At 32.1% G+C, this 13,548-nt stretch overlaps 1 protein-coding gene across 1 annotated transcript; it reads left to right on the forward strand.

Annotated features, from left to right (window-relative positions):
• The first annotated feature begins 7,138 nt into the window (after positions 1-7,138).
• LOC127093065 (uncharacterized) lies at positions 7,139-10,293 on the forward strand. The gene is made up of 5 exons (XM_051031965.1): positions 7,139-7,948; positions 9,231-9,352; positions 9,432-9,472; positions 9,571-9,669; positions 9,829-10,293. Exons 1-5 carry the CDS (start codon positions 7,444-7,446, stop codon positions 9,977-9,979), a joined length of 918 nt encoding a protein of 305 aa, XP_050887922.1. The 5' UTR covers positions 7,139-7,443; the 3' UTR covers positions 9,980-10,293.
• Positions 10,294-13,548: the final 3,255 nt, after the last annotated feature.

Raw genomic sequence — 13,548 nt, forward strand, 5'->3', positions numbered from 1 at the left:
ACGTCACCTACCTGAATGATATGGATATCTCATAACAGATCAAGGTGGTGTATTACTCATGGATCAAGATGAGCCTGTGACCTACCAAGAGGCCATAACTGGTCCCGAGTCTGAGAAGTGGCTAGAAGCCATGAAATCTGAAATGGATTCCATGTACACAAACCAAGTCTGGACCTTGGTAGAGCCTCCTGTAGGATGCAAGTGGGTCTTCAAAAAGAAGACTGACATGGATGGTAAGGTACATACCTATAAGGAAAGACTGGTTGCAAAAGGATATAAACAAATTCATGGGGTTGACTATGATGAAACCTTTTCACCAGTTGCAATGCTTAAATCTGTTCGGATTTTACTTGCTATAGCTGCATATCATGATTATGAAATATGGCAGATGGATGTCAAAACTGCTTTCCTTAATGGGAATCTTCTTGAGGATGTGTACATGACACAACCTGAAGGATTTGACATACCAGAAGAAGCCCAAAAGATATGTAAGTTACAAAGGTCAATCTATGGATTGAAGCAAGCTTCCAGAAGCTGGAATCTTCGTTTTGATGAAACAGTAAAACAATATGGATTCATCAAGAACGAAGATGAACCTTGTGTCTACAAGAAGGTTAGTGGGAGCATGATCGTGTTCCTGGTATTATATGTAGATGACATATTACTCATTGGAAACGATGTCCCTACCCTACAACAAGTAAAGTCTTGGTTGGGGAAATGCTTTTCTATGAAGGACCTAGGTGAAGCAACCTATATATTAGGAATCAGAATCTATAGAGATAGATCACAAAAACTGCTTGGCCTAAGTCAGAGTACGTATATAGACAAAGTGCTGAGACGCTTTAACATGCATGATTCCAAGAAAGGATTCATACCTATGCAACATGGCCTGTGTCTATCAAAAACACAATCCCCTTCAACTAAGGAAGAAAGGGATCGCATGAATAAGATTCCATATGCATCTGCAATAGGATCTATCATGTATGCCATGTTATGTACTCGACCAGATGTCTCGTATGCTTTAAGTGCAACGAGTAGGTACCAATCTGATCCTGGTGATGCCCATTGGGTAGCTGTCAAGAATATCCTTAAGTACTTGAGAAGGACTAAGGACTCATTCTTGATATATGGAGGTCAGGAAGAGTTGGATGTAATTGGATACACCGATGCCAGCTTCCAGACAGATAAGGATGACTTTAGATCGTAATCTGATTATGTGTTTTGCTTAAACGGTGGCGCTGTGAGCTGGAAAAGTTCAAAGGAAGATACAATTGCTGATTCTACAACCGAGGTCGAGTATATTGCTGCCTCAAGTGCAGCAAAGGAAGCTGTTTGGATCAAAAAGTTCATTAGTGAACTTGACATAGTTCCTAGCATTGTAGATCCCATTGGTCTCTATTGTGATAACAATGGTGCTATCGCACAAGCTAAGGAGCCTAGATCTCACCAACAATCCAAACACATACTTAGGCGTTATCACCTCATTCGAGAGATAATAGATAGAGGAGATGTGAAAATATGTAGAGTACCTACACTTGACAATATTGCTGACCCACTGACAAAGCCTCTTGCGCAGCAGAAGCATGATGGCCATACTAGATCTATGGGCATTAGGGGTATGCCTGATTGGATCTAGTGCTAGTGGGAGATTGTTGGTGTAAGCCCTAGAGGCCAATACTTTTGGTACTTGTATCGAATTATTTATTAATAATAAAAGGCTTTTTCTTTATTATGTTTGTTTAATAAAGTCCCTAGAATAGCTAGTCCGTCTAATGTATCAAGTATGACTTAATCATGAGATCACATTAAACATAAGGACACTATTCTTAAAGTATTCGTAGTCGAGCTTTATTGTGAAGTGGGATAACATTAAAGCATGGAGACTATTATGTTTATAGACTGATGATCACATCTCATGGATCATGGATAAGGAGTTATCAAGTCTCAAACATAGGTATGAATATTAAGAGTAATATTTATACTGGATTGACCCGTTATGAGAATACTATATAAAATGTTATGCAAAGTGTCATAAGTTATTCTCATGGTGATAATGGTGTATACCACTCTTCGACCTGAAACCACTATGGACCCTAGATGTAGAGTCGGGTGCTTTATTGTTGATCCAACGTTGTCCGTAACTGGATAACCATAAAGACAGTTGATGGATACTCCACAAAGCATGCTAAGGGACATGAGTGACCTAGATGGAATTTGCCCATCCTGCGTAACAGGATAAATGTCTGTGGGCCCAATATTGAACTGGACAAGGATGACACGGTCTATGCCTTGTGTTCAATATAGACATAAGGGGAAAAGGGTAATTATACACATAATTATTATCACAGAAGGATTTGTCAGATCACATGATATTTTTGTGTCTTGGGTAGTAGTGATGTGTTGGTAGATACCGCTCGCTATTCATTATGTTAAATGCGTGATTTAATATAATTGCCAACGTCGCGAAAACCTATAGGGTCACACACAAAGGACAGATTGATGAGAGATAGAGTAACTAAGGAACACTGTAAGGTACGGTGCACTACGAAATATGGTAAGGTACCACACGCTTAAGTGATTTTGGGAATATTATAAGATATGGGCCAAAATACACTTAAGTGGGTTTTTTAGCTTGAAGCCCACACAAGTGGTTCTATAAATAGAACCCTTGGGTAGAAGCATTGTCACTCTTGCATTTTCATTTCTCTCTCTCTCTCTTCTCTCTCTCTCTCTCTCTCTCTCTCTCTCTCTCTCTCTCTCTCTCTCTCTTTCTCTCTCTCTCTCTCTCTCTCAAAGCCTTCATTCGTAGCAGCTAGCACTGAGATTGAAGGAATCCGTTCGTGTGGACTGAGTAGAGGCGTTGTCATCGTTCAACGTTCGTGATCGCCAGAAGAGGAAACGATTCTATCACTGATCATGCCCATTCGTAAGGATCATTAAAGGAGAAAATTTTAAATTCCGATGCGTTTTGGATCGCCATTCTCCTTCAAAAAAATGGGCTAATGTTCGAGCTTTGAAGGCAGTGATGATTGTTTTTTAAGCTATTTCGGGTTTAAACGTTAACTTTCATAAAATCATGTTGTTTGGGGTCAACGTCTTAGAATCGCGGTTGCATGAGGCAATGAGGGTTTTAAATTGTAAGCACGAGCATCTATCTTTTTTGTATTTGGAGCTGCCTATTGGTGAAGATTTCAGGAAGCTTAATTTTTGGCATCTTCTGATTTACCGTATCAAAAGAAGGGTGTCGGGGTGGAAGATTCACTTTCTCTCTATGGGGGATCAATTGGGAAATTAGTTTGAAAAAAGAAAATGGAAGTATGCAGGTTAGGAGGTTGAAGGAGTTTAACTTAGGCTTACTTAGAAAATGGTATTTGAGGATTCTAAATGAGGCATGAAGTATGTGGTATAGGGTTTTGTGTGCTAGGTACGGGGAGGAAGGGGGCGATTATGCTTCGGGGGTAGTGGTTGATCTGTTTAATGGAGGAATTTGATAAACATAAGGGAAGGTGTCAGTTTGGTTGATGGAGGGCGATTGCTTGATAACATTGATCGGAGAATAGGAGATGTGTATTCTACTCTGCTTTAGATAGATCCTTGGCTTGATGGTATGCCTTTGAAGGTGAGATTTAGTAGGCTGTTTGATTTAGTGAAGAATAAAAGCGCGACATTAGCAGGAATTAATGAATTGGGGTGGAGAAGAGTGAAGACGCATGGACGTGGCATAAGAGGTTGCTTTCTTGGAAGGACGAGTTAGTGGGATAATGTATTGAGTGGTTCATCTTAGTTGTTTTATAGGTGGAAGTAGAAGATCATTGGGTATGGACTTTACACCCCTCTTCTTGTTACACGATTAGCAGTGCTTATAAAAATTTGTCTCAAGTTGACTTCGTTAATAATCAAGCTAATTCCCAATGTTTATGTTTGAAGTCTGTGCCGCTTAAGGTATCTATTTTTTTCTGTCGGTTGTTACTGAATCATATTGCGACAAAGGAGAATCTGGCTAGGCGGTAGATTCTTGTCACAAACGATCAAAGATGTGTGGAAAATTGTGATGTGTCTGAAGGCATATATGATTTGTTTGTGACATGCGATTTTTTCAGTGGGTTGTGGAGTATTATTTTTAATTGGTTAGGTTAGGGTTCTCAACAACATCTCAAAGAAAGGTTTTGGACCATTTTTTACAGTTTGATGGTCTTGGTGAGTTTTCGGAAAATGGTCGGTTGACTTTTAATACTATTTAGTTTATTATGGTTTGAGTTATTTGAAAAGAGAAAAATAGGCGTTTTTCTAGAATAAAACAGAGCAATTGCAGATGTTATCTTAAAGGGTAAAACTTCAATCCTTTTGGTGGTTAAAATCAAAATATGTTACTTTCGATTATGATTATCAGTTTTGCAAGTTAAATTCTTTAACTTGTTTATCAACTATTATGTAGTCACCATTTACTTTTTTTTTCTATATCTTTGATTTGTAATTTTTGATTCCTTTTTGTCATTTTCAGATTTTTTTACTCGATTGACTTGTTTTGATCGTTAATAATATATAATATAATATATATATATATATAGATATATATATAGATATATATATATATATATATATATATATATATATATATATATATATATAATATATATATATATATATATAATATATACTTCAAAAAACTATACTAATTATATTTTTTAATTGTATTCTATAATATTATCATTACTTGAAATTATATATTAATTTGTAAATTTTGTTTTAAAGTTATATCATTTTACAATTATAATAAAATACTTATATTTATTTTTCTATTTACTCCCATGTCTCAAAAGATATGATATTTTAGTCGATTGACACTGGTCAAACAATATAATTAATTTTTGTATGAAAAGAGAATTTCATAAGTAATTTATAAAATTATCTTTCATTATTAATAATGCTAAAAAGAAAAAATGAAAAAATTGAAAGAATAAAAATTAAAATATAGTTAAGAGTATCATAAAAAATAATATTAATGTTTTATTAAAATTGTAAATTAACTTTTAATTCAGGACAATTTTATTTTTGAAAAATATTTTCTAATTAGAATGGAAAAATATTACTATTTATTGTTCCAGTTCTTTGAATTGATTTTATAAATTATCTTATTATTTATCTTTTTATATAAAATTATTAACATTTGTTACAAAAATAGTCAAAATTTCATATTCTTTGTGAGAGTGAGTAAATATTATATATAATTTCAAATTCAATATATTATAAATCATATTTATGATATATACTTAGATATATGATAAAGTAAATAGTATAACTATCATTTTCTCTTTTTTGTAAATAGAAATGATTAATGATTCTTTTGTTTTAGCTTTAAAAATGATTTTATTTTATTTTGAAAAATGATTTTTACAAAAATAATTTTAAAAATATTACAAAAGTTAATATTTTTATGAATTAAAAAATTAATTTTTACATCCTATAACTTAAGTATTTGAAGATTACATAATCAAATCACAAAATTTTCAAGAAGATACATTTCAAAATAATTTTATGAAAATCTATTTGAAGTATTTTTAAATTTAAGTAATTTTTGAAATTTAGATATAAAAAACGATATAGCAAAATGAAGAAATATCTAACATAAAGAATAACTTTTATTTGAATTTTTTTTTTTTAAAAATCATAAGATTTTTTGTTTTACAAACCGTTCTTTAATAATTATTTTTCAAAAAAGTAAAACAAGGCGTTCTTAAATAAATCAATTATGTGAAGATCTTTTTTGAATTATGAAGTTCCATTTTTTATTGCAAATGTATGAAGTTAGATATTAATTAATTAAAATCTAGTTAATAATTATTTCAATTAATACACGATTTACATACGTACTTTAAGTCAATTTATAATGTATTATTTCAACTACTTATTATTTAATAATATATAAGTAACAAAAGCCACGTAATTTTTAGGCTCATGCTAATTAATGTCTTAGGAATATTTTTTAAGAATTTCAAATAATTTTTTAAAAAATAAAAAAATTATTTTAATTTTTTCTACTAAATACACACATTTAATTTCTTTAATTTTTTAAAGAGTACTTCTGAAATATTTGTTAATATTTTTATAATTTTTATATTTTAATTTATTAATCTAAATTTATTTAGTTACTTTTGTTTTTATCTTACATATTCTAAATTTTTATATTATATTTTTTATTTATTTATTTAATTTAATTATTTATAAATATAAAATATAACTTTTTTTATCATGCGCCAATATAATTGACTTCATTGCCTGCATCGTCAAAGTCATTAGTCGGACGTCTGGTTCAACTGGTGTATCCTTTATGAAATGTGGTTATTTTTATAAATATTTTAAAAAAAAGTTATTTTATAATTTTAATTATAAAAAATAGTTATTTAAAAAAAAGTTCTAATTTTTTTTCTAGAAGACTTATTTCCAAAGTTTATTTTAAAAATCTATTCTAAAAGAGGATATTATTAAATAAATAGAGCACGGAAGACCAAACTAATTAAATTAATCAACAATTAAATAATCTAAATTTTAATTGAAATGTATTAATAATATAAAAATATTTTATACTGTTGATTTATTTGAAGAGTTTAATGAAGATGTAGTGTAAAAAAGTTTTGTATAATTATCTAATAAGAATATATCATTAAGTTATATAATTAATTTAAAATTTTGAATTTGATTTTATTGAATATATTATTATTATTTATTGATAATATTAAACTAATTTGTATTATCAATACATCACCTCTTTTCTTTTTCTTTTATATAAAATGATTGATTTTATATTATTTTTTAAAAATAATACATTTAAATTAGGTAAAGATTTCAGTATCATTGAATTTAATTAGATGTCAATACCATAATTCAATGAAACATAGAATGATATATTTTTATATTATTCTGTTTAAAAATAAATTAAAATGAGTAGATAACAAAGAATTTATCTCTAAATTATTACGATGTATTAATGGTATAAAATATTTTAATTATTAAAAGTGCATGACAATTCAATTCAAAGAATTTAGCTACAAACTTCACGAGGGCAATAATTTTTTATACAATAATTAAACTCAAATTACAAACTTGACGGATCGTGAAAGGAATATTCTTATTATCCACGAGGACAAACTTTGGTACAAAATAATTACAGTATTTTTCAGAAACAAAAAGAAAAAGAGAAAAAAAGAAAAAAAGAAAAATGGAAATTGTATAGCAAAAACCCAAAAAGTGAACGTTGTTTGGTTCCAAGAGAGTGGCCTTATAACACCACGCGGTCTCTCTTTCTTCTCTACGCTTCCTTCGTTCTTTTCGAAGTTATTCTCATTGGTCAATTCCATTTCCATTGCACTTTCATTCTCATGCAAAACGGTTATGGGTGCGTAGGTTAATAACATAGCGTACGTTAGCCAACCTTCTCACTCATCCATGCTTGGTGTACTCTGCGCCACTCGCTCTCGTCCTTGGATCTCTTCTTTCCTTCACTCCTCCGCTTCTCATCACATCGCTCGCCTCGCTCACGCCACCGTCGCTTCTCCTCCTTTCCATGCTACCTTCGTCGCCCGTCGTCGCCATTCCAGCGCCTGCAAACTCCAAATCTCCGGCGGCGCTGCCTCCATATGGCACGCTATTATGCCTTGCGGCGGCGAAAGCTTCCGACGCGATGTTTTGATGGCTCATCATGACCATGAGCTCAAGGGAGAGGGATCGTGGAACGTTGCGTGGGATGCTCGTCCTGCTAGGTGGCTTCACCGCTCTGACTCGGCTTGGCTTCTTTTCGGTGTCTGCGCCTGCCTCGCGCCGCCGTTGGTGATTGTTGACGTTGATCCCGAGGTACCGAAGACGCCGGTGATTTCTCCCGGCGAGAGTTCCGATGTTCTTGGGAAAAAAGATGAACGGAATGAAGAAGTTTCCCCTGATTACAGAGTCACTGGTTCGTTCCTTTTCCTTTTCTTTTTCTTTATTTCGAAAAATTGTTAAATCGTAATTATTTTTTATTTGTAATTTGTGCTTCTTTTTTTTGTTTATGAATAAGGGTTTGATTGGATTGTAAAAACTATGAATAGTGCGTTTGCTTTTACTTTGAGAAAAACAAAAAACTTTTAAAAATGATTACTACTTTATAAAAGTGATTTTCTTTTTGTCTTTAATGGATTATTTATATTTTTTATGTTCATAAAAGTACAGGAATTGGTTGGTGGTAGTATTTAGCTTGAATCTTGATGATGATATTTGTGCTGATTTTGTTGTGTTTAGCAGAATAGAACAATATAACTTTTTTGATTTCAGGTTCACATTTTTTGTTGCTATCGATAGCCTGTCAACAACTATTGTATTTGTACTGTAGTGTTGATTATGCAAAATAAGAGTTTTTCTGTTTACCAAGTGTTTGATAGTTTGTCACACTGGTTAGTGATTAACATCTTGGTTTTAAAAAACGGTTGTTGTTGCTTAAAAACTTTTATGATTTCGGTCAGTACAGGTTTTGTAACCTCGACTAGGCCATTGAGGTGTGAATTAATCACAATTTGTTCTTTACCTTAAAAATGATGAATAACTATATCAACACCTTCTGAAATCGTTTTGTCTTGGCCGTTTTCGCGGTAACCGACGGTTTTTTAAACCTTGATAAATATCATGAGCATGGACATGAACACGAAAAGTAAATAGACATTGGATGGGAGTTGGGTCAGACTGATTGGGCTAAAATCTCAACATGATGAAGCAATATTTGAATTTCGGCTGAGATAGATATTTATATTTAATGATTGATACGGTTAATAATTGATATCTTAGGGCATAAACTAGCATCACCCTAAAAATATATAAACACTATTAATAATTTGAATGTAACTATGGATATGGATCCTCTGCAGTGTTTTATCTACTGCTTCCATTCAGCCATCATCTTAACCATTCATGTATCTTTTTTCTTACTTTTCAAAGCAACATCTTTTTTCTTACTTTTCAAAGCAACATCTTTTTATCTCTATAACTCTTATCAATTCTCAGCCATTAGACAAAGCATGAGAGAGATGGCTGAAGAGAAAGACATGAGAGGATCTATTTCCATGTAACTATAATTGAATGTACTACTATGATTCCACGTAGTTAATTGCTCTCAGTTTTGTTAATTTGTTATTGTTTTTGTGTATGAGTGTTTATAATTACATTATCAGTTATCATTTGTTAATTTCTATTACTGAATGGTATAGGAGTGCTTGCTGATGGTCGGTGTCTGTTCAGAGCAATAGCGCACGGAGCTTGCTTAAAAAAGGGAGAGGAAGCACCCGATGAAAATCGACAGAGAGAACTAGCTGATGAATTAAGAGCTAGAGTAAGATCATTTTGCTAGGGTTACTGAATTGTTTTATTCTTCAATGATTTTTGTAATACGTTATGATGTTTTATTTTAGGTTGCTGAAGAACTGTTGAAAAGGCGCAAGGAAACAGAATGGTGAGCTTTGTTATTTGAAAGAAGATAAACAGTTATTTGGTTTCTATTCTATTTTTATTTACATGGTTAACTGATTATTATACATACTGTGTGTATAGGTTTATAGAAGGGGATTTTGATGCATATGTCACCAGAATTCAACAGAGTTATGTCTGGGGAGGAGAGCCCGAGCTATTAATGGCTTCTCATGTTTTGAAGTGAGTTTTAATGAATTAAGTTTCTTGTTATTTTCTACTAGTAGATTCAATTAACATTGGACTATGACAGTTAAAGTATAAATTTTGACAACTGTGAATTTTTGAATTTATGTTCTTCCATTTGCATTATATCTAATCCTTTGTTTCATAACATACTAGGACTCCAATATATGTGTTCATGAGAGATGCAGGGTCCCTTGATTTGGTAAATATAGCAAAATATGGTGAAGAATATATAAATGATGAGGAGATTTCTATCAATGTGCTATTTCATCGGCATGGTCACTACGAACTATTAGAGGCCTTATGACCAAAATTGTCTAAAAAATTAGTGCAGTACAGAACTTGGTTTCTTTAGTCATGCAGTTTAGTCTTCTGACATAAAGAGCTTTTTTTTGTCAACCGGGGATTTGTTTCAGTGAATTTAGTAGTTTTTTTCTCCAACTGTAATCTGAGCTGCAGGGAACTTTAATCCAATTAAAGCAAGAGGCTTTTGCAATTTGCCCGCTTTACAATATACCGCAATCATAGTGGAAAATGAGAATGTACAATCATAGTGAAAAATAAGAATGTTTGAGATTTTGAAGGATTTTTTTATAAGATGGAAATAATTGTGGTATTTAATGAAGACTTTTATTTAATTTAAATAAGTATATGGTGTTCATAAATATTTTAATTTTGATAGATTGATTTTATGTGAATATTTAGTAGAATTTTGACCATGAAAAATCTTTTATGAAAAGAAAGTTTTTAGTGACTATGTTGAGAAAGAAATGACTTGTTAGTCCCACATTGTGTGAAAAAAGGAAGGCTGAATATTTTATAAGTGAGAAGATCTCTATATCTATCATTTAATTTTTGATAAATATATGATGTCTTTCTCATTTGTGTGTTATCTTTAAGTCTTATTTGAGTTTGGAAGGAAGAAATTTGAAAAATGATATTTTTTTTAAAATATATAGAAAAATCTTTAACATTTTTTAGAATTTTTTTTATACAAAATGATAAAATAACACTTATCATTATCATACTTTTAATTTTTAAAATAATATAACAAAAAAAAACCGTATTCCAGTCATTTGTCTAAACCCTTGAAAACCTTTTAAAATCCCTCATCCAATACAATAGTTTCCCAAATTAGGAGTGTTTTGGTTTTCGAATAAACATAAATCCTTAAAAACACTTCCCAACCTAATTTCTTCTATAATTTTTATTTAATCCTTCTCTTTTTTTCAAAACCTCAATTTCCTTTCAAACTCCCAAACAAAATCTTAGATGAATGTTTGATCTAATGTGAATACTCCTCGTGATGAGCTGAGGAAGTTCAAATGATATTTGTTGGTTGGATTAGATGGATGCGAACTATTTTTAATAATTTTATAAGACTTAATACATGTTTTAGTCCCTTAACTTAATTTAATGTTTCACTTCAATCCTTTATTTAAAAAATGTTACATGTTAGTCCCTTAAAAACACTTCGGTTAGCCGATTTGGTCATTTCCGCCAAATTTTGTCAAAAATCGTTAAGTTCTACCCACGTGGCAATCTAGCTGGACATATTTATCTGACATGTTTTTTTATTATTTGGAATATATTATTAGGAATGGTAATAATGAGTGTCATATCCCAATTTTATCCTATCATCTATTTCACTTTTTAATTTAATTTGCATTTTGCATCTTTTGTATTTTAGGTCTGGATTTAGTTGGAATTTAGGAACCATCTGATCAAGGTTCATATTGCATTACATTATATTACCCAAGTTACATTCATGTTCCTCTTGCATTTCACTATGATACCCCAGTTACATTCATGTTCCTCTTACATTGCATCCATAACAAGTTATTTGGCCTATGGCCATGGTCATTCATGATTTGATTGTGTTTGTTAAGTAATATAGAGATAAGCAGGGATAATGTTGTCTCTTTAGTAAAACTTACATTTGATCATGATTTATGTTTAGTTTATGGCTCTATTAGAATCATGATGCCACTTTCACTCATGTTTTCCTTTTACATATTTTCACGGATAATAAAAACTTTTAGCAAATCTACACACACAAAGATAATAACAAACAACACAAAAGTTTATCCTGGTTCACTTGAAAATCAAAGTTACTCCAGTCCACCCGACCAAAGTGATTTCGCCTTTAATAAGGACTTAATCAAATAATCTAGAAAGATTACAACAAACGTCTAAGAGTACAATGATCTCTTAGCCCTTTCAAGTCTACAGACTTCACAAGTCACTTGACAAATTTTCAACAACTATTTTAGAATTACAAGAATGTCTTTGGTTCTTCTAAATAAGCAATATGATCACAGTAAGAACAATGGTCAATAATCACACTTAGAGCAACAACTCGTGTGTGATGACTTAAAACAAGAATTTAGTATATGACTTAATTTGGATGTGTAAAATTCTTGTGTAACGACTTCATGCTTGATATTGATATCTTGCCAATTATGGGACTTAATGACATTAAGTTTCTTGTCTCTTTCCATAGCAGTCTTGGAGGGTATTCAATATTATCCATATAGAGATTCATACCATATTTGGAATACTTCTTTGTTAAGTTAATAATTTTGATCTGTTGGGCGTGATTCAAAGTGCGCATAATTCAGATTCTTTTATCAGATATTGTATTCTTCAGATGGTTGTCTGTTGTGTCTTCTATAGAAGTTCTTTGAGTGTTTTTCAGATAGAAAGTCTTCTGATGTAAGGATCCTCAGAGTTTTTATATGTGTGATCTTCAGATGTCTCCAGATGGCAAATTCTGTGAGTGATTCTTTTGGCCATGTTTGTATTCAGCGTCAGATAAGATAGTCAGCTCTTTTGGACTTGGTGTGATGTCAGATGTTGGTTCATCAAATTCATTTTTTGTTAGAGTCCTGCACACTTAGAAAATTTTATTAGGGTACCAAAATGTTTCACTCTTTGTTATCATCAAAACTTAGAGATAAATTACAGAATCAAAATCTTGTTCTAACACATGCAACTTCACAATCACCCAGATATATATCTCTGCCAACTTCTGTATGAAAAACTGATGTTAATCGGAATAAAATGGGCCGACTTCGTCAGTCTATCAACAATTACCCAAATGGCATCACGCCCTCTCGTAGTATTCAACAACCCCATTACAAAATCCATATAAATTCTATCCCATTTCCATTCTGGAATATCCAACGGTTGCATCAACCCTACAGGTTTATGATGTTTAACCTTTGACTTCTTACAACTCAAACATGCATAAACAAACTGAGCCACATCTCGCTTCATTCCAGACCACCAAAAGATCTTCTTCAGATCCTGATACATCTTAGTAGCTCCTGGATGAATACTCAAGCTACTTCGGTGACTTTCTTCTAAAATCATCTTCTTCAACTCAACTTTGTCAAAAATGCAAATTTTGTCTCTGAACCTCAACACACCTTGTTCATCCATTTTGAAATCATTACTTTCAGTCTGACTACTTCCAACCATCAAGTCCACCAACTTCACATCCAACTTCTGACTCTCTATAATGTATTAAGAAAATCATTGTTGATCTTCAGCATACCTAACATCACACTCTGCGGTGTCAACTCACATACCAAACTCATGTCTCTGAACTACTCAATCATTTCCAACTCTCTAACCATCATAGCAGACATATGCAAAGACTTACGACTTAAAGCAGTAGCCACGATATTCGCCTTATCGGGATGATAATTTAAGCTGAAGTCATAATCCTTTAAGACTTCCAACCATCCGCGATGTCTCATATTTAATTCCCTCTGATCAAACAAGTATTTCAAACGCTTATGATTAGTAAACACTTCAAATCTGGAACCATAAAGATAATGCCTCCAAATTTTCAACACGAACACCACCGCA

Source organism: Lathyrus oleraceus, chromosome 6, assembly GCF_024323335.1.
Source record: "Lathyrus oleraceus cultivar Zhongwan6 chromosome 6, CAAS_Psat_ZW6_1.0, whole genome shotgun sequence".
In the NCBI taxonomy this organism is placed as follows: Eukaryota; Viridiplantae; Streptophyta; class Magnoliopsida; order Fabales; family Fabaceae; genus Lathyrus; species Lathyrus oleraceus.

Bases quoted from the DNA above. Each gene is read 5' to 3' on its own strand.
- LOC127093065 (XM_051031965.1), top strand. From the start codon at position 7,444: ATGCTTGGTGTACTCTGCGCCACTCGCTCTCGTCCTTGGATCTCTTCT. The intron at 7,949-9,230 runs GTTCGTTCCTTT...TGAATGGTATAG, and splicing joins CCCTGATTACAGAGTCACTG to GAGTGCTTGCTGATGGTCGG. The intron at 9,353-9,431 runs GTAAGATCATTT...GTTTTATTTTAG, and splicing joins CTGATGAATTAAGAGCTAGA to GTTGCTGAAGAACTGTTGAA.